Source organism: Coturnix japonica, unplaced genomic scaffold (genome assembly GCF_054131305.1).
Source record: "Coturnix japonica strain WE unplaced genomic scaffold, WE-NBRP24 Scf084, whole genome shotgun sequence".
In the NCBI taxonomy this organism is placed as follows: Eukaryota; Metazoa; Chordata; class Aves; order Galliformes; family Phasianidae; genus Coturnix; species Coturnix japonica.
The window spans coordinates 174940-196757 of NW_028188987.1; the positions used below are offsets into that span (position 1 = coordinate 174940).

At 55.9% G+C, this 21818-nt stretch overlaps 1 protein-coding gene across 9 annotated transcripts in view; it reads right to left on the reverse strand.

The window, feature by feature from the left end:
• Positions 1-21818, reverse strand: part of LOC107307257 (uncharacterized) — a 51892-nt gene that overhangs the window by 13196 nt on the left and 16878 nt on the right. For 7 of the 9 annotated variants that reach the window (XM_085534524.1, XM_085534519.1, XM_085534518.1 and 4 more), the window contains exons 7-12: positions 19743-19886; positions 17984-18187; positions 16989-17075; positions 10238-10407; positions 7513-7634; positions 4384-4484 (exon numbers count right to left, since the gene is read on the reverse strand). In XM_085534524.1, the coding sequence (XP_085390650.1) occupies positions 4384-4484; positions 7513-7634; positions 10238-10407; positions 16989-17075; positions 17984-18187; positions 19743-19886 (828 nt within the window). Of the gene's footprint in view, positions 1-4383; positions 4485-7512; positions 7635-10237; positions 10408-16988; positions 17076-17983; positions 19015-19742; positions 19887-21818 lie in introns of those variants that run through there. The other 2 variants (XR_014941448.1, XM_085534526.1) reach the window with 2 other exon arrangements.

Below are 21818 nucleotides of genomic sequence, written 5' to 3' on the forward strand. Positions count from 1 at the left end.
TATGGCCCCATAGAGCCTCAGAGTGACCCATAGAGTCCTATAGAGGCTCATAGAGTCCTATAAAGTCTTCTAGGGCACCATGGAGTCCTATAGAGCCCCATAGGACACCATAGAGTCCTGTAGGGCCCCGTAGGGCCCCATAGAGTCCTATAGAGGCTCATAGAGTCCTATAGGGACCCACAGAGCCCCATAGAGTCCTATAGGCCCCACAGAGACTCATAGAGGCCTATAGGGCACCATAGGGCACCATTGAGTCCTATAGAGTCTTCTAGGGCACCATGGAGTCCTATAGAGTCCTATAGTGCCCCATAACCCCCCATATCCCCCCATATAACCCCATATCTCCCCATATAACCCTATATAACCCTATATCCCCTATATCCCCCATACCTGCCCGCTGTTGGTGGCCACGTGATGCGCTGAGCAGGTGTAGATGATCATGGTGCCCCCATATCCCCCCATATCCCCCCCCATAACCCCATATAACCCTATATACCCCCCATATAACCCCATATCCCCCCATATAACCCCATATCCCCCCTATATCCCCCTATATCCCCCCATATAACCCCATATAACCCCATATCCCCCACATATCCCCCCCATACATCCCTATATCCCCCCATATCTCCCCATATAACCCCATATCCCCCAATATCCCTCCCATATCCCCCCATATAACCCCATATAACCCCATATAACCCTATAAATCCCCCATATAACCCCATATAACCCTATAAATCCCCCATATAACCCCATATATAACCCCATATATAACCCCATATCCCCCTATATCCCCCCTATACCCCCTATGTAACCCCATATCCCCCCATATAACCCCATATAACCCTATAAATCCCCCATATAACCCCATATAACCCTATAAATCCCCTATATCCCCCCATATAACCCCATATAACCCCATATAACCCTATAAATCCCCTATATAACCCTATATCCCCATACCTGCCCGCTGTTGGTGGCCGCGTGGTGGGCTGAGCAGGTGTAGATGATCATGGTGCCCCCATATCCCCCCATATAACCCCATATAACCCCATATCCCTCCTATATCCCCCTATATCCCCCCATATCCCCCCTATACCACCTATATAACCCCATATCCCCCCTATATCCCCCTATATCCCCCCTATACCCCCCATATGACCCCATATCCCCCCATATAACCCTATAAATCCCCCATATAACCCCATATAACCCTATAAATCCCCCACATAACCCCATATAACCCTATATCCCCCCCATACAACCCCATATCCCCCCATATAACCCCATATAACCCCATATCCCCCCATATAACCCCATATAACCCCATATCCCCCTATATCCCCCAATATAACCCCACAGTGCCCCATATCCCCCCATATAACCCCTATATCCCCCCATATCCCCCTATACCCCCCATATAACCCCATATAACCCCATATTTCCCCTATATCCCCCCCTATAACCCCATACCTGCCCGCTGTTGGTGGCCGCGTGATGCGCTGAGCAGGTGTAGATGATCATGGTGCCCCCATATCCCCCCATATAACCCCATATCCCCCCTATATCCCCCTATATCCCCCCTATACCCCCTATATAACCCCATATCCCCCCTATATCCCCCTATATCCCCCAATATAACCCCATATAACCCCATATCCCCCCTATACCCCTCATATAACCCCATATCCCCCCATATAACCCCATATCCCCCCCATATAACCCCATATAACCCCCATATAACCCCATATAACCCCATATCCCCCCATTAACCCCATATCTCCCCTATATCCCCCATATAACCCCATATCCCCCCTATACCCCCCATATAACCCCATATCCCCCCATATCACCCCTATATAACCCCATATAACCCCATATCCCCCCATATAACCCCATATCTCCCCATATAACCCCATATCCCCCCCCATATCCCCCTATACCCCCCATATAACTCCATATAACCCCATATAACCCCATATAACCCCCATATAACCCCATATAACCCCATATCCCCCCATATAACCCCATATCCCCCCATATAACCCCATATCCCCCCTATACCCCCCATATAACCCCATATCCCCCTCATATAACCCCATATAACCCCATATAACCCCATATCCCCCTCATACATCCCTATATCCCCCCATATAACCCCATATAACCCTATAAATCCCCCATATAACCCCATATATAACCCCATATCCCCCTATATCCCCCCTATACCCCCTATATCCCCCCTATATCCCCCTATATCCCCCTATATCCCCCTATATCCCCCCTATATCCCCCCTATATCCCCCTATACCCCCCATATGACCCCATATCCCCCCATATAACCCTATAAATCCCCCATATAACCCTATAAATCCCCCATATAACCCCATATAACCCCATATAACCCTATATCCCCCCCATATAACCCCATATCCCCCCATATAACCCCATATAACCCCATATCCCCCCCATATAACCCCATATCCCCCCTATATCCCCCTATATCCCCCAATATAACCCCATATAACCCCATATCCCCCCTATATCCCCTATATCCCCCTATATCCCCCCATATCCCCCTATATAACCCCATATAACCCCATATCCCCCCTATATCCCCCATATCCCCCCATATCCCCCCATATAACCCCATATAACCCTATAAATCCCCCATATAACCCTATATCCCCCTATATCCCCTATATCCCCATACCTGCCCGCTGTTGGTGGCAGCATGGTGGGCTGAGCAGGTGTAGATGATCATGGTGCCCCATATACCCCCCATATAACCCCATATCCCCCCCATATCCCCCTATATAACCCCATATCCCCCCTATATCCCCCTATATCCCCCCATATCACCCCTATATAACCCCATATTTCCCCCATATCCCCCTATATCCCCCCTATACCCCCATATCCCCCCATAGTGCCCCACATCCCCCCATATAACCCCATATCCCCCCCATATCCCCCCATATCCCCCTCATACATCCCTATATCCCCACATAAAACCCCATATCCCCCCTATATCCCCCTATATAACCCCATATAACCCCATATCCCCCCATATAACCCCATATCCCCCCTATATCCCCCAATATAACCCCATATAACCCCTATATCCCCCTATATCCCCCAATATAACCCCATATAACCCCATATCCCCCCATATAACCCCATATCCCCCCTATATCCCCCAATATAACCCCATATCCCCCCTATATCCCCCTATATCCCCCAATATAACCCCATATAACCCCATATCCCCCCTATATCCCCCTATATCCCCCCTATACCCCCTATATAACCCCATATCCCCCCTATATCTCCCTATATCCCCCAATATAACCCCATATAACCCCATATCCCCCCTATATCCCCCTATATCCCCCCTATATCCCCCTATATCCCCCCTATATCCCCCCTATATCCCCCTATATCCCCCAATATAACCCCATATAACCCCATATCCCCCCATATAACCCCATATAACCCCATATGACCCCATATCCCCCTATATCCCCCCCTATACCCCCTATATAACCCCATATAACCCCATATCCCCCCTATATCCTCCCTATACCCCCTATATAACCCCATATCCTCCCCATATCCCCCCTATATCCCCTATATCCCCATACCTGCCCGCTGTTGGTGGCCGCGTGGTGGGCTGAGCAGGTGTAGATGATCATGGCGCCCCATATACCCCCCATATAACCCCATATCCCCCCATATAACCCCATATCCCCCCATATAACCCTATATCCCCCTATATAACCCCATAACCCTGCCATATAACCCCATATAACCCTATAAATCCCCTATATCCCCATATATAACCCTATAAGTCCCCTATATCCCCCCATATAACCCTATAAATCCCCTGTATCCCCCCATATAACCCCATATCCCCCCTATATCCAACTATATCCCCCTATATTCCCCCATATCCCCCCTATACCCCCTATATAACCCCATATCCCCCCTATATCCCCCCATATCCCCCAATATAACCCCATATAACCCCATATCCCCCCTATATCCCCCTATATCCCCCCTATACCCCCTATATAACCCCATATATAACCCTATATCCCCCCATATCCCCTATATCCCCCCATATCCCCCCATATAACCCCATATAACCCTATAAATCCCCCATATAACCCCATATCCCCCCTATATCCCCCTATATCCCCCTATATCCCCCTATATCCCCCTATATCCCCATACCTGCCCGCTGTTGGTGGCCGCGTGGTGGGCTGAGCAGGTGTAGATGATCATGGTGCCCCCATATCCCCCCATATAACCCCATATAACCCCATATAACCCCACAGTGCCCCATATAACCCCATATATCCCCCTATATCCCCATACCTGCCCGCTGTTGGTGGCCGCGTGGTGTGCTGAGCAGGTGTAGATGATCATGGTGACAAAGCGGATCAGGGAGCGCACGGAGCGTAACGACGACGGGAACCCTGGGGTGGATCCCAGTATAAACCAGTATAAACCAGTATAACCCAGTATAACCCAGTATAAACCAGTATAACCCAGTATAACACAGTATGACCCAGTATAACCCAGTTCCATCCCAGTATAAACCAGTATAACGCAGTATAACCCAGTTCCATCCCAGTATAAACCAGTATAACCCAGTATAACCCAGTTCCATCCCAGTATAACCCAGTATAACCCAGTATAGCCCAGTATATCCCAGTATAAGCCAGTTCCATCCCAGTATAAACCAGTATAACCCAGTATAACCCAGTTCCATCCCAGTATAACCCAGTATAACCCAGTATAGCCCAGTATATCCCAGTATAAGCCAGTTCCATCCCAGTATAAACCAGTATAACCCAGTATAACCCAGTTCCATCCCAGTATAACCCAGTATAACCCAGTATAACCCAGTATAACCCAGTATATCCCAGTATAACCCAGTTCCATCCCAGTCCCATCCCATTGCCCCCCATTGCCCCCCATCTCCATCCCAGTCCATCCCATTGCCCCCCATTGCCCCCTATCCCCATCCCATTGCCCCCATTGCCCCCCATCTCCATCCCAGTCCATCCCAGTCCCCCCCATTGCCCCCTATCCCCATCCCATTGCCCCCATTGCCCCCCATTGCCCCCTATCCCCATCCCATTGCCCCCATTGCCCCCCATTGCCCCCCATTGCCCCCTATCCCCATCCCATTGCCCCCCATTGCCCCCATTGCCCCCCATTGCCCCCCATTGCCCCCATTGCCCCCCATTGCCCCCTATCCCCATCCCATTGACCCCATTGCCTCCCATTGCCCCCTATCCCCATCCCTTTGCCCCCCATTGCCCCCCATTGCCCCCTATCTCCATCCCAGTTCCATCCCATCCCCATCCCAGTCCAACCCATTGCCCCCATTGCCCCCCCATTGCCCCCCATCTCCATCCCAGTCCATCCCAGTCCATCCCAGTCCATCCCAGTCCCTCCCATTGCCCCCTATCTCCATCCCATTGCCCCCATTGCCTCCCATTGCCCCCTATCCCCATCCCATTGCCCCCATTGCCCCCCATTGCCCCCCATCTCCATCCCATTGCCCCCATTGCCCCCCATTGCCCCCCATCTCCATCCCAGTCCATCCCATTGCCCCCCATTGCCCCCCATCTCCATCCCAGTCCATCCCATTGCCCCCCATTGCCCCCCATTGCCCCCTATCCCCATCCCTTTGCCCCCCATTGCCCCCTATCCCCATCCCTTTGCCCCCCATTGCCCCCTATCTCCATCCCATTGCCCCCCATTGCCCCCCATTGCCCCCTATCCCCATCCCATTGCCTTCCATTGCCCCCTATCCCCATCCCTTTGCCCCCCATTGCCCCCCATTGCCCCCTATCTCCATCCCAGTTCCATCCCATCCCCATCCCAGTCCATCCCATTGCCCCCTATCTCCATCCCATTGCCCCCATTGACCCCCCATTGCCCCCCATCTCCATCCCATCTCCATCCCAGTTCCATCCCAGTCCATCCCAGTCCATCCCAGTTCCATCCCATTGCCCCCCATCTCCATCCCAGTCCTATCCCAGTCCCATACTGGTCCTATACTGGTCCCATCCCAGTCCATCCCAGTCCCATCCCATTGCCCCCCATTGCCCCCTATCTCCATCCCAGTCCCATCCCATCCCAGTCCCATCCCATCCCAGTCCCATCCCATCCCAGTCCCATCCCCCCCCCCCCCCCAGTATAACCCAGTTCCATCCCAATATGGGCTTTGCATGGGGAGGGTTGGGGTTGCACAAGGGATGGGGGGGGGTTGCACAATCAGGGCTTTGCACAATCAGGGCTCAACGTAAGAGGAGCTTTGAAGTGGGGGGGGGGGTTGCACAAGGGAGGATGTTGCACAAGGGGGGGGGGTTGCAAAAGGTGTTTGTACAAGGGGGGGGTTGTATGGGGGAGGGGGGGTTGGGTATGGGGATATGGGGTGGATATAGGGGGGTATAAGGGGTTATAATGGGGTATATGGGGGTATATGGGGGGTATATGGGGGTATATGGGGGGATATAGGGGGGATATGGGGTTATAAGGGGGTATAAAGGGGTATATGAGGGGATATGGGGGGATATGGGGGGATATAGGGGGATATAGGGGTATATGGGGGGATATGAGGGGGATATGGGGGGATATGGGGGGATATGAGGGGATATGGGGTTATAAGGGGGTATATAGGGGGTATACGGGGGGATATGGGGGGATATGGGGGGGATATGGGGGGGTATGGGGGGATATGGGGTGGATATAGGGGGATATAAGGGGTTATAATGGGATATATGGGGGTATATGGGGTTATAAGGGGGTATATGGAGGGATATGGGGGTATATGGGGTTATAAGGGGGTATAAAGGGGTATGTGGGGGGATATGTGGTGGGATATGGGGGGATATAGGGGGATATGGGGGGATATGGGGGGATATGAGGGGGATATGGGGTTATAAGGGGGTATATAGGGGGTATATGGGGGGATATGGGGGGGATATGGGTCAGATATAGGGGAATATGGGTGGATATGGGGGGTTAGAAGGGGGATAGAGGGGGAATATGGGGATATGGGGGGATATGGAGGGATATAGGGGAGATATGGGGGGATATGGGGCACTATGGGGTTATATGGGGTGATATATGGGGCACTATAGGGGGATATGGGGGGATATGGGGGTATATGGGGTTCTATGGGGGGATATGGAGTGGATATGGGGTTATGGGGCTCTATGGGGTTCTATGGGGTGGATATGGGGTTATGGGGTTCTATGGGGTTCTATAAAGTTCTATAGGGTTCTATGGGGTTCTATGGGGTTCTATAGGGCTCTATGGGGTTCTATAGGGTTCTATGGGGTTCTATGGGGTTCTATGGGGTTCTATAGGGTTCTATGGTGTTCTATGGGGTTCTATGGGGTTCTATAGGGCTCTATGGGGTTCTATGGGGTTCTATAGGGCTCTATGGGGTTCTATGGGGCTCTATGGGGTTCTATGGGGTGGTACCGGATCTCTTCCTCCCCAGGAAGCCTTTAATGAAGATCTCTTTCACCCAGGCCTGTAACTCGGGGTCGTGTCGCACGGCGCCGTCACACGGGTAATAAAAGTGAACGATCCCGGACACGAAACTGGGGGGAAACGAGGAAAATGGGCGTGAAACACGAGGGTGAATGGGGCCATTGACACCCATTGAGACCCATTGGGACCCATTGAGACCCATTGAGACCCATTGATCCCCATTGAGTCCCATTGACACCCATTGAGTCCCATTGACACCCATTGAGTCCCATTGAGACCCATTGACACCCATTGAGTCCCATTGAGACCCATTGAAACCCATTGAAACCCATTGAGTCCCATTGAGACCCATTGAGTCCCATTGACACCCATTGAAACCCCATTGAGACCCATTGAAACCCATTGAGTCTCATTGAGTCCCCATTGACACCCATTGAGACCCATTGAAACCCATTGAGACCCACTGATCCCCATTGAGACCCATTGACACCCATTGACACCCATTGAAACCCATTGAGTCCCATTGAGACCCATTGAAACCCCATTGAGACCCATTGAAACCCATTGAGTCCCATTGAGACCCAGTGAGTCCCATTGACTCCCATTGATCCCTATTGACACCCACTGATCCCCATTGAAACCCATTGACACCCACTGAGTCCCACTGAAACCCATTGAGTCCCATTGACACCCATTGACACCCATTGAGTCCCCATTGACACCAATTGACACCCACTGACTCTCATTGACCCCCACTGACTCCCATTGACACCCATTGAAACCCCATTGAGACCCATTGATCCCCATTGAGACCCATTGAAACCCATTGAGTCCCATTGAAACCCCATTGAAACCCATTGAAACCCATTGACACCCATTGAAACCCATTGAGACCCATTGAAACCCATTGAGACCCATTGACACCCATTGAGTCCCATTGAAACCCATTGAGTCCCATTGACACCCATTGAAACCCATTGAGTCCCATTGATCCCCATTGAAACCCATTGAAGCCCATTGACTCCCATTGACTCCCATTGACTCCCATTGATCCCCATTGAGTCCCATTGACTCCCATTGATCCCCATTGACACCCACTGATCCCCATTGAAACCCATTGACACCCATTGAGTCCCATGGAAACCCATTGAGTCCCATTGACACCCATTGAGACCCATTGACACCCATTGACACCCATTGAGACCCATTGAGTCCCATTGAGTCCCATTGAGTCCCATTGACACCCATTGAGTCCCATTGAAACCCATTGAGTCCCATTGATCCCCATTGAAACCCATTGAAACCCATTGAGTCCCATTGACACCCACTGAGTCCCATTGAGTCCCCATTGACACCCATTGAATCCCATTGACTCCCATTGAAACCCATTGACCCTCATTGACACCCATTGACTCCCATTGACTCTCATTGACTCCCATTGACACCCATTGACTCCCATTGCCCCCCATTGATCCCCATTGACTCTCATTGACTCCCATTGACACCCATTGACTTCCACTGACTCCCATTGACTTCCATCGACCGCCATTGACTTCCATTGACCCCCACTGACTCCCATTGACCCCCATTGACTCCCACTGACCCCCATTTACCCCCATTGACCCCCATTGACTCCCACTGACCCCCACTGCCCCCCATTGCCCCCCACTGCCCCCATTGACCCCCATTGACCCCAATTGACCCTCATTGACCCCCATTGACTCCCATTGCCCCCCACGGCCGCCCATTGCCCCCCACTGGCCCCATTGACCCCCATTGAAACCCATTGATCCCCATTGACCCCCATTGAAACCCATTGATCCCCATTGACACCCATTGACACCCATTGACTCCCATTGACCCCCATTGCCCCCCATTGCCCCCCACTGCCCCCATTGCCCCCCACTGCCCCCATTGACCCCCATTGACCCCCAATGGCTCCCACTGACCCCACTGCCCCCCATTGCCCCTCACTGCCCCCCATTGACCCCCAATGGCTCCCATTGACCCCCATTGCCCCTCACTGTCCCCCACTGCCCCCACTGCCCCCATTGACCCCCATTGACCCCCAATGGCTCCCACTGACTCCCATTCCCCCCCACTGGCCCCATTGACCCCCATTGCCCCCCACTGCCCCCCATTGACCCCCAATGGCTCCCATTGACCCCCATTGCCCCCCACTGCCCCCATTTACCCCCATTGACCCCCAATGGCTCCCACTGACCCCACTGAGTCCCATTGCCCCCCACTGCCCCCATTGACCCCCATTGACTCCCACTGCCCCCCATTGCCCCTCACTGCCCCCCATTGACCCCCATTGACCCCCATTGACTCCCACTGACCCCCACTGACCCCACTGACTCCCATAGCCCCCCACTGACCCCCATTGCCCCCCACTGCCCCCCATTGACCCCCAATGGCTCCCATTGACCCCCATTGCCCCTCACTGCCCCCCATTGCCCCCCACTGCCCCCCACTGCCCCCCACTGCCCCCATTGACTCCCACTGACCCCACTGACTCCCATAGCCCCCCACTGCCCCCCATTGCCCCCCACTGCCCCCCATTGCCCCCCATTGACCCCCAATGGCTCCCATTGACCCCCATTGCCCCTCACTGCCCCCCATTGCCCCCCACTGCCCCCATTGACCCCCATTGACTCCCACTGCCCCCCACTGCCCCCATTGCCCCCCACTGCCCCCATTGACCCCCCACCTTTTAATGGCCGCCCATATTTTGCTGGCGTCGCTGCCGAAATGGTACCCAGGGACTTTGTGGACCCCCCTGTTCCTGAGGTCGTTGGGCAGCAGTAGATCCCGGTACCTCAATGACTTCAACCCGCGACCCACCAGCTCAATGAGACCACTGCGACCCACAGCAATGGCCTATGGGGGGCGGGGGGGGGGGGAGAGAATGGAAGGGAGGGGTTAAATGGGGTCTAAAGGGGGGATATGGGGGGGATATGGGGAGGTGGGGGGGTATGGGGGGATATAGGTGGTATATAGAGGGGATAGGGGGAGATGGAGGGTATGGGGGGATATGGGGATGATATGGGGGGGGGTGGGAGGATAAGGGGGATACGGAGGAATACGAGAGAATATAGGGGAGATAAGGGGGGGATATAAGGGGTTTATGGGGAGATAGGGGGTGTATGGTGGGATATAGGGGAGATAAAGGGGGATTGAGAGCATAAGGGGAAATATGGGGGGATATAGGGGTGGATATGGGTGGATATGGGGTAGATATGGTAAGATAAAGAGAGATACGGGGGGATATGAGAGTATAATGGGAGATATGGGGGGATATAGGGGGGATATGAGATTGGATATGGGGGATATGGGGGGATACAGGGTGGGTATGGGGGGATATAGGGGGGATATGGGGGGATATATGGGGGATATGAGACTGGATATGGGGTATATGGGGGGATACAGGGTAGGTATGGGAGGATATAGGGGGGATATGGGGGTATATGGGGGGATAAAGGGAGATATGAGTGGGATATGGAGGGATGAGGGGGATATGGGGGGAAATGGGGGGATATATGGGGGATATGGGGTGGATATGGGGGATATGGGGGGATACAGGGGGATACAGGGGGATACAGTGTGGGTATGGGGGGATATAGGGGGGATATGGGGGGATATATGGGGGATATGGGGGTATATGGGGGATGTGGGGGGATACAGGGTGGGTATGGGGGGATATAGGGGGATATGGGGGTATATGGGGGGATAGGGGGGGTATTGGGGGATACGGGGTGGGTATGGGGGAATAGAAAGAGATATGGGGGGATATAGGGGGATATGGGGGGGATATGGGGGATATAGGGGGATATGAGATTGGATATGGGGGATATGGGGGATATAGGGGGATATGGGGGGATATAGGGGGGATATGGGGGTATATGGGGGGATACAGGGAGATATGGGGGGATATAGGTGGGGTATGGGAGGATATGGGGGGATATAGGGAGGATATGGGGGGATATGGGGTATATGGGGGGATAAGGTGGGGTATGGGAGGATATGGGGGGATATAGGGGGATATGGGGGGATATAGGGGGGACATACGGGGGATATAGGGGGTCACGAGGGCGATATGGGGGAAATATGGGCTATAAGGGGATAAGTGAGGGGGAATGGGGGGTAAAGCTCCCCATAGACCCCAAAAGACCCCCCCAAACCCCCCTATAATAACTCCAAAGACCCCCCCAAACCCCCCCAGACCCCTTTTACCCCCCCCATAAGACCCCCCCAAGGCCATTCCCCCCCAGACCCCCCCATAGCCCCCCAAGACCCCCCATCCCCCCCTATAATAACTCCCAAGACCCCCCCAACCCCCCTTTTCCCCCCCCAAGACCCCCCCATAGCCCCTTAAAGACCCCCAACCCCCCCTATAATAACTCCAAAGACCCCCCCCAAACCCCCCCAGACCCCTTTTACCCCCCCCAAGGCCATTCCCCCCCCCAGGACCCCCCCATAGCCCCTTAAAGACCCCCATCCCCCCCTATAATAACTCCCAAGACCCCCCCAACCCCCCTTTTACCCCCCAAAGACCCCCCATAGCCCCCCCACCCCCCCCATAATAACTCCCAAGACCCCCCAAACCCCCCCAAGCCCCCCAATACCCCCCCCATAAGACCCCCCCCAAGGCCATTCCCCCCCCCAAAACCCCCCCATAGCCCCCCAAGACCCCCCCATCTCCCCCTATAATAACTCCCAAGACCCCCCCAACCCCCTTTTACCCCCCAAAGACCCACCATAGCCCCTTAAAGACCCCACCCCCCCTATAATAACTCCAAAGACCCCCCCAACCCCCCTTTACCCCCCAAAGACCCCCCATAGCCCCTTAAAGACCCCCATCCCCCCCTATAATAACCCCCCAAACCCCCCCAGACCCCTTTTATCCCCCCCATAAGACCCCCCCAAGGCCATTCCCCCCCCCAAGACCCCCCATAGCCCCTTAAAGACCCCCATCCCCCCCTATAATAACTCCCAAGACCCCCCCAACCCCCCTTTTACCCCCCAAAGACCCCCCCCATAGCCCCTTAAAGACCCCCATCCCGCCCTATAATAACTCCAAAGACCCCCCCAAACCCCCCAAGCCCCCAATACCCCCCCCATAAGACCCCCCCCAAGGCCATTCCCCCCCCAAGACCCCCCCATAGCCCCCAAGACCCCCCATCCCCCCCTATAATAACTCCAAAGACCCCCCCCAAACCCCCCAGACCCCTTTTACCCCCCCCAAGGCCATTCCCCCCCCAAAACCCCCCCATAGCCCCCCAAGACCCCCCCATCCCCCCCTATAATAACTCCCAAGACCCCCCAACCCCCCTTTTACCCCCAAGACCCCCCCATAGCCCCCCAAGACCCCCACCCCCCCTATAATAACTCCCAAGACCCCCCCAAACCCCCCAGACCCCTTTTACACCCCCCCAAAGACCCCCCATAGCCCCTTAAAGACCCCCAACCCCCCCTATAATAACTCCCAAGACCCCCCCAACCCCCTTTTTACCCCCTCATAGCCCCCCAAAAGACCCCCCCCCAAAAGACCCCCCCCAAGGCCATTCCCCCCCCCAAAACCCCCCCATAGCCCCCCAACCCCCCCCAACCCCCCTTTTACCCCCAAGACCCCCCATAGCCCCTTAAAGACCCCCATCCCCCCCTATAATAACTCCCAAGACCCCCCCAACCCCCCTTTTACCCCCCCAAAGACCCCCCATAGCCCCCCCACCCCCCCTATAATAACTCCCAAGACCCCCCCAAACCCCCCAAGCCCCCCAATACCCCCCTCATAAGACCCCCCCCAAGGCCATTCCCCCCCCCAAGACCCCCCCATAGCCCCTTAAAGACCCCCATCCCCCCCTATAATAACTCCCAAGACCCCCCCAACCCCCCTTTTACCCCCCAAAGACCCCCCATAGCCCCCCAAGACCCCCCATCCCCCCCTATAATAACTCCCAAGACCCCCCAAACCCCCCCAGACCCCTTTTACCCCCCCCATAAGACCCCCCCAAGGCCATTCCCCCCCCAAGACCCCCCATAGCCCCCCCAAGACCCCCCATCCTCCCTATAATAACTCCCAAGACCCCCCCAAACCCCCCCAAGCCCCCCAATACCCCCCCCATAAGACCCCCCCAAGGCCATTCCCCCCCCCAAAGACCCCCCCATAGCACACCAAGACCCCCATCTTCCCCTATAATAACTCCCAAGACCCCCCCAACCCCCCTTTTACCCCCCAAAGACCCCCCATAGCCCCCATAGACCCCCATCCCCCCCTATAATAACTCCAAAGACCCCCCCAAACCCCCCCAAGCCCCCCAATACCCCCCCCATAAGACCCCCCCCAAGGCCATTCCCCCCCCAAAACCCCCCCATAGCACACCAAGACCCCCATCCTCCCCTATAATAACTCCCAAGACCCCCCAACCCCCCTTTTACCCCCCAAAGACCCCCCATAGCCCCTTAAAGACCCCACCCCCCCTATAATAACTCCCAAGACCCCCCCAAACCCCCCCAAGCCCCCCAATACCCCCCCCATAAGACCCCCCCCAAGGCCATTCCCCCCCCCCAAGACCCCCCATAGCCCCTTAAAGACCCCCATCCCCCCCTATAATAACTCCAAAGACCCCCCCAAACCCCCCCAGACCCCTTTTACCCCCCTCAAGGCCATTCCCCCCCCCAAGACCCCCCATAGCCCCCCAAGACCCCCCCAACCCCCCCTATAATAACTGCCAAGACCCCCCCCAAACCCCCCCAGACCCCTTTTACCCCCCAAGACCCCCCATAGCCCCTTTAAGACCCCCATCCCCCCTATAATAACTCCCAAGACCCCCCCAAACCCCCCCAACCCCCCTTTTGCCCCCCAAGACCCCCCATAGTCCCTTAAAGACCCCCATCCCCCCTTATAATAACTCCCAAGACCCCCCCAAACCCCCCCAGACCCCTTTTACCCCCCTCAAGGCCATTCCCCCCCATAAGACCCCCCATAGCCCCTTAAAGACCCCCATCCCCCCCTATAATAACTCCCAAGACCCCCCCAACCCCCTTTTTACCCCCTCATAGCCCCCAAAAGACCCCCCCCCCAAAAGACCCCCATAGGCCCCCAACACCCCCCAACCCCCCCTATAATAACTCCCAAGACCCCCCCAACCCCCCTTTTACCCCCCAAAGACCCCCCATAGCCCCCCCAACCCCCCCAAGCCCCCAATACCCCCCATAAGACCCCCCCCAAGGCCATTCCCCCCCCAAGACCCCCCATCCCCCCTATAATAACTCCCAAGACCCCCCCAACCCCCCTTTTACCCCCCAAAGACCCCCCCATAGTCCCCCAAGACCCCCCATCCCCCCCTATAAAAACTCCCAAGACCCCCCAACCCCCTTTTACCCCCCAAAGACCCCCCATAGTCCCTTAAAGACCCCCATCCCCCCCTATAATAACTCCAAAGACCCCCCCAAACCCCCCCAGACCCCTTTTACCCCCCCCAAGGCCATTCCCCCCCATAAGACCCCCCATAGCCCCTTAAAGACCCCCCACCCCCCCTATAATAACTCCCAAGACCCCCCAACCCCCCCCAACCCCCCTTTTACCCCCCAAGACCCCCCATAGCCCCTTAAAGACCCCCATCCCCCCCTATAATAACTCCCAAGACCCCCCCAACCCCCTTTTTACCCCCTCATAGCCCCCCAAAAGACCCCCCCCCAAAAGACCCCCCCCAAGGCCATTCCCCCCCCCAAGACCCCCCATCCCCCCCCTATAATAACTCCCAAGACCCCCCCAACCCACTTTTTACCCCCCAAAGACCCCCCATAGCCCCCCAAGACCCCCCCCATAAGACCCCCCCAAGGCCATTCCCCCCCCCAAGACCCCCCATCCCCCCCTATAATAACTCCAAAGACCCCCCCAACCCCCTTTTACCCCCCAAAGACCCCCCATAGCCCCTTAAAGACCCCCATCTTCCCCTATAATAACTCCCAAGACCCCCCCAAACCCCCCAAGCCCCCCAATACCCCCCCCATAAGACCCCCCCCAAGGCCATTCCCCCCCCCCAAGACCCCCCCATAGCCCCCCAAGACCCCCCATCCCCCCTATAATAACTCCCAAGACCCCCCCAACCCCCCTTTTACCCCCCAAAGACCCCCCCAAAGCCCCTTAAAGACCCCCATCCACCCCTATAATAACTCCCAAGACCCCCCAGACCCCCCCAGACCCCTTTTCCCCCCCCAAGACCCCCCCATAGCCCCCCAAGACACCCCAACCCCCCCTATAATAACTCTCAAGACCCCCCAACCCCCCTTTTACCCCCCAAGACCCCCCCACAGCCCCCCAAGACCCCCCATCCCCTCCTATAATAACTCCAAAGACCCCCCCAAACCCCCCCAGACCCCTTTTACCCCCCCCAAGGCCATTCCCCCCCCCAAGACCCCCCATAGCCCCCCAACACCCCCCATCCCCCCCTATAATAACTCTCAAGACCCCCCAACCCCCCTTTTACCCCCCAAAGACCCCCCCATAGCCCCTTAAAGACCCCCATCCCCCCTATAATAACTCCCAAGACCCCCCCAACCCCCTTTTTACCCCCTCATAGCCCCCCAAAAGACCCCCCCCCCCAAAAGACCCCCATAGGCCCCCAACACCCCCCATCCCCCCCTATAATAACTCCCAAGACCTCCCCAACCCCCTTTTTACCCCCTCATAGCCCCCCAAAAGACCCCCCCCCCCCAAAAGACCCCCATAGGCCCCCAACACCCCCCATCCCCCCCTATAATAACTCCCAAGACCTCCCCAACCCCCTTTTTACCCCCTCATAGCCCCCCAAAAGACCCCCCCCCAAAAGACCCCCCCCAAGGCCATTCCCCCCCCAAGACCCCCCCATAGCCCCCCAACCCCCCCCAACCCCCCTTTTACCCCCCAAAGACCCCCCATAGCCCCTTAAAGACCCCCATCCCCCCCTATAATAACTCCCAAGACCCCCCCAAACCCCCCCAACCCCCCTTTTGCCCCCCAAGACCCCCCATAGCCCCTTAAAGACCCCCATCCCCCCCTATAATAACTCCCAAGACCCCCCCAACCCCCCTTTTACCCCCTCATAGCCCCCCAAAAGACCCCCCCCCCAAAAGACCCCCATAGGCCCCCAACACCCCCCAACCCCCCCTATAATAACTCCCAAGACCCCCCCAACCCCCCTTTTACCCCCCAAAGACCCCCCATAGCCCCCCCAACCCCCCCAAGCCCCCCAATACCCCCCCATAAGACCCCCCCCAAGGCCTTCCCCCCCCCAACACCCCCCATCCCCCCCTATAATAACTCCCAAGACCCCCCAAACCCCCTTTTTACCCCCTCATAGCCCCCAAAAGACCCCCCCCCCCAAAAGACCCCCCCCCCCAAAAGACCCCCCCCCCCAAAAGACCCCCCCCCCAAAAGACCCCCCCCCCAAAAGACCCCCGCCCCCCATAGGCCTCACCTGGTCAAAGACCCCCCCAGGATTAAGCAGGAAGCGCCGGGCCAATGTAGCGATGTGAACCGTGTACCTCGTGTGGGGCAGGAGCAGCTATGGGGCAGAAAAAGGGGGGCAGAAAATATGGGGGGGGGGGTCTTATAGGGGCAATAATAGGGAGATACCCCCCCCCCCGAACCCAAAAAATAGGTGCGGCCCCTTTAAATTGTAGCCCCGCCCACCGCGTTCCTCATTTAAATATTTAAATCTATAGCCCCGCCCACATCACACGGCGATTGGCTCCAGCCCACCCCCTTATTTGCATAACTCCGCCCACCTCACCCTGCCCTCATTTAAATATTTAAATGTATAGTCCCGCCCACCTCATGCTGATTGGCTGACAACCACCATCTTAGCGCTCTGATTGGCTGACAACCTCCATCTTAGCACTCTGATTGGCCAACGACTGCCATGTTAGCGCTATGATTGGCTGACAACCGCCATCTTAGCGCTCTGATTGGCCGATGACTGCCATCTTAGCGCTCTGATTGGCTGACAGCCGCCATCTTAGTGCTCTGATTGGCCGACGACTGCCATCTTAGCGCTCTGATTGGCCAACGACCGCCATCTTAGCGCCCTGATTGGCCGACAGCCACCATCTTAGCACTCTGATTGGCTGATGACTGCCATCTTAGCAATCTAATCGGCCAACAGCCGCCATCTTAGCACTCTGATTGGCTGACGACCGCCATCTTAGCGCTCTGATTGGCTGACAACCGCTCTGATTGGCTGACAACTGCCATCTTAGCAATCTGATTGGCCAACAGCCGCCATCTTAGCACTCTGATTGGTTGACAGCCGCCATCTTAGCGCCCTGATTGGCTGACAGCCGCCATCTTAGCGCTCTGATTGGCCGACGACCTCTCTGATTGGCCGACGGCCGCCATCTTAGCCCTCTGATTGGCCAACAACCGCTCTGATTGGCCGACGGCCGCCATCTTAGCCCTCTGATTGGCTCTTACCTTATAGATGGGGTGCTGAGTGGCCAATTGCCTCCTGGTGGCCATTGCGAACACCTCACCCAATAGATGAGCCCGGAGTAAATGAGTGATGGCTTCATGGACCTGGAAATCCGCACTACGAACCCAGGCCTTGGCCAAGGCCCACAACCACGGGGGGTCCTCGGGAACCAGCACCGGATTGGACGGGCCGGGTTGTTGTTGGAGCTGATTGGTGGAGAGATAATCATGGGGGTGAAGGGGATTGGTCGGAGGCGGAACAAGATGGCGGAAGACAGGAAGTGGAGGAGTAAGGACAGGAAGTAGAGGGGAGTGGACAGGAAGAAGATGGCGGAAGACAGGAAGTGGAGGGAAGAGGAGAGGAAGTGGAGGGTTAAAGGCCGGAACAAGATGGCGGCAGACAGGAAGTGGAAGAGAACAGGAAGTGGAGGGTTAAAGGCCGGAACAAGATGGCGGCAGACAGGAAGTGGAGGAGTAAGGACAGGAAGTGGAAGGGAGAGGACAGGAAGTAGAGGTCAGAGGACAGGAAGTGAAGGGTTAAGGGCCGGAACAAGATGGCGGAAGACAGGAAGTGGAGGGGAGAGGACAGGAAGAAGATGGCGGAAGACAGGAAGTGAACAGGAAAAAGATGGTGGAAGACAGGAAGTGGAGAGTTAAGATCTGGAACAAGATGGCGGAAGACAGGAAGTGGAGGGAAGAGAACAGGAAGTGGAGGTCAGAGGACAGGAAGTGGAGGGTTAAAGGCCGGAACAAGATGGCGGAAGACAGGAAGTGGAGGAGTAAGGACAGGAAGTGGGAGAGGACAGGAAGAAGATGGCGGAAGACAGGAAGTGGAGGTCAGATGACAGGAAGTGAAGGGTTAAGGGCCGGAACAAGATGGCGGCAGACAGGAAGTGGAGGTCAGATGACAGGAAGTGGAGGTCAGATGACAGGAAGTGGAGGGTTAAAGGCCGGAACAAGATGGCGGAAAACAGGAAGTGGAGGTCAGAAGACAGGAAGTGGAGGTCAGATGACAGGAAGTGGAGGGTTAAGGGCTGAAACAAGATGGCGGAAAACAGGAAGAAGAGATTTAAAGGGACACGCACGCAATAAAACAACCCCAAAAAACCCAGAGCTGGACCCAACCCCCCCCCCAGTAGCCCCATAGATGGCCCCATATCCCCCATATCCACCCCATATCCACCCCATATACCCCCTATATCACCCCATACCCCCATATCCCCCCCTATATCACCATCTCCTGCCCCATATCCCCCCATATCCCCCTATATCACCCCATATCCCCCCATCTCCTGCCCCATATCCCCCCCATATAAACCCCCATATCCCCATATCCCCCCCTATATCCCCATATCCCCCCCTATATCCCCATCTCCTGCCCCATATCCCCTCCATATCCCCCTATATCACCCCATATCCCCCCATCTCCTGCCCCATATCCCCCCATATCCCCCCCATATCCCCATATCCCCCCCTATATCCCCATATCTCCCCCTATATCCCCATCTCCTGCCCCATATCCCCTCTATCCCCCCCTATATCCCCATATCCCCCCCATATTCCCCTATATCCCCCCATATCCCCCCCATATTCCCCTATATCCCCCCATATCCCCCCCATATCCCCATATCCCCCCCATATTCCCCTATATCCCCCCATATCCCCCCCATATCCCCTTATCCCCCCCTATATCCCCATATCCCACCCTATATCCCCCCCCATATCCCCCCCCATATCCCACCCCATCGGCCCCATAACCCACCTGTATGGCCACAGGCCTCAGCTCCCCGTCTCCCCCCAAGTGCAGGAGGCAAATAGGGGCGCACAGATACGTGGGGCGCCCGTCGATCTCCACCCCATTGATCCCATCCAATAGGGCGTAATCAGCCAGGAACATACGGCCCTCCTGCCATAGAGATAACATGGGACCCCATAGCCACCCCATAGCTGCCCCATAGCGGCCCTATAACAGCCCTATAACAGCCCTATAACAACCCCATAGCTGCCCTATAACAGCCAGGAACATACGGCCCTCCTGCCATTGAGATAACATGGGACCCCATAGCCGCCCCATAGCCACCCCATAGCGGCCCTATAGCTGCCCTATAGCTGCCCCATAGCTGCCCTATAACAACCCCATAGCGGCCTTATAACAACCCCATAGCTGCCCTATAACAGCCAGGAACATACGGCCCTCCTGCCATAGAGATAACATGGGACCCCATAGCTGACCCATAGCCACCCCATAGCGGCCCTATAACAGCCCCATAGCTGTCCTATAACAACCCTATAACAGCCCTATAACAACCCCATAGCTGCCCATATCTGCCCCATATTGACCCATCAACCCCATATCCTGCCATAGAGATAACATGGAACCCCATAGCTGCCCCATAGCTGCCCTATAGCTGCCCCATAACAGCCCCATAGCCGCCCCATAGCTGCCCTATAACAGCCCTATAACAACCCCATAGCTGCCCTATAACAGCCAGGAACATACGGCCCTCCTGCCATAGAGATAATATGGGACCCCATAGCTGACCCATAGCTGCCCCATAGCTATCCCATAGCTGCCCTATAGCTGCCCCATAGCTGCCCTATAACAACCCCATAGCTGCCCTATAACAACCCCATAGCTGCCCTATAACAGCCAGGAACATACGGCCCTCCTGCCATAGAGATAACATGGGACCCCATAGCTGACCCATAGCTGCCCCATAGCGGCCCTATAACAGCCCTATAACAGCCCTATAACAACCCCATAGCTGCCCTATAACAGCCAGGAACATACGGCCCTCCTGCCATAGAGATAATATGGGACCCCATAGCTGACCCATAGCTGCCCCATAGCTATCCCATAGCTGACACATAGCTGCCCCATAGCGGCCCTATAACAGCCCCATAGCGGCCTTATAACAACCCTATAGCTGCCCTATAACAGCCAGGAACATACGGCCCTCCTGCCATAGAGATAACATGGGACCCCATAGCCGCCCCATAGCCGCCCCATAGCCATCCCATAGCTGCCCTATAGCTGCCCCATAACAGCCCCATAGCCGCCCCATAGCGGCCCTATAACAGCCCTATAACAACCCCATAGCTGCCCTATAACAGCCAGGAACATACGGCCTACTGCCATAGAGATAATATGGGACCCCATAGCCGCCCCATAGCGGCCCTATAACAGCCCTATAACAACCCCATAGCTGCCCTATAGCCGCCCCATAGCCATCCCATAGCTGCCCTATAACAGCCCCATAGCTGCCCTATAACAGCCCTATAACAACCCCATAGCGGCCCTATAACAGCCAGGAACATACGGCCCTACTGCCATAGAGATAATATGGGACCCCATAGCTGACCCATAGCCACCCCATAGCTATCCCATAGCTACCCTATAGCTGCCCCATAGCTGCCCTATAACAGCCCCATAGCGGCCTTATAACAACCCCATAGTTGCCCTATAACAGCCAGGAACATACGGCCCTCCTGCCATAGAGATAACATGGGACCCCATAGCTGACCCATAGCCACCCCATAGCGGCCCTATAACAGCCCTATAACAGCCCTATAACAACCCCATAGCTGCCCTATAACAGCCAGGAACATACGGCCCTACTGCCATAGAGATAATATGGGACCCCATAGCTGACCCATAGCTGCCCTATAACAGCCATATAACAACCCCATAGCTGCCCTATAGCCGCCCCATAGCCATCCCATAGCTGCCCTATAGCTGCCCCATAACAGCCCCATAGCTGCCCTATAACAGCCAGGAACATACAGCCCTCCTGCCATAGAGATAACATGGGACCCCATAGCTGACCCATAGCTGCCC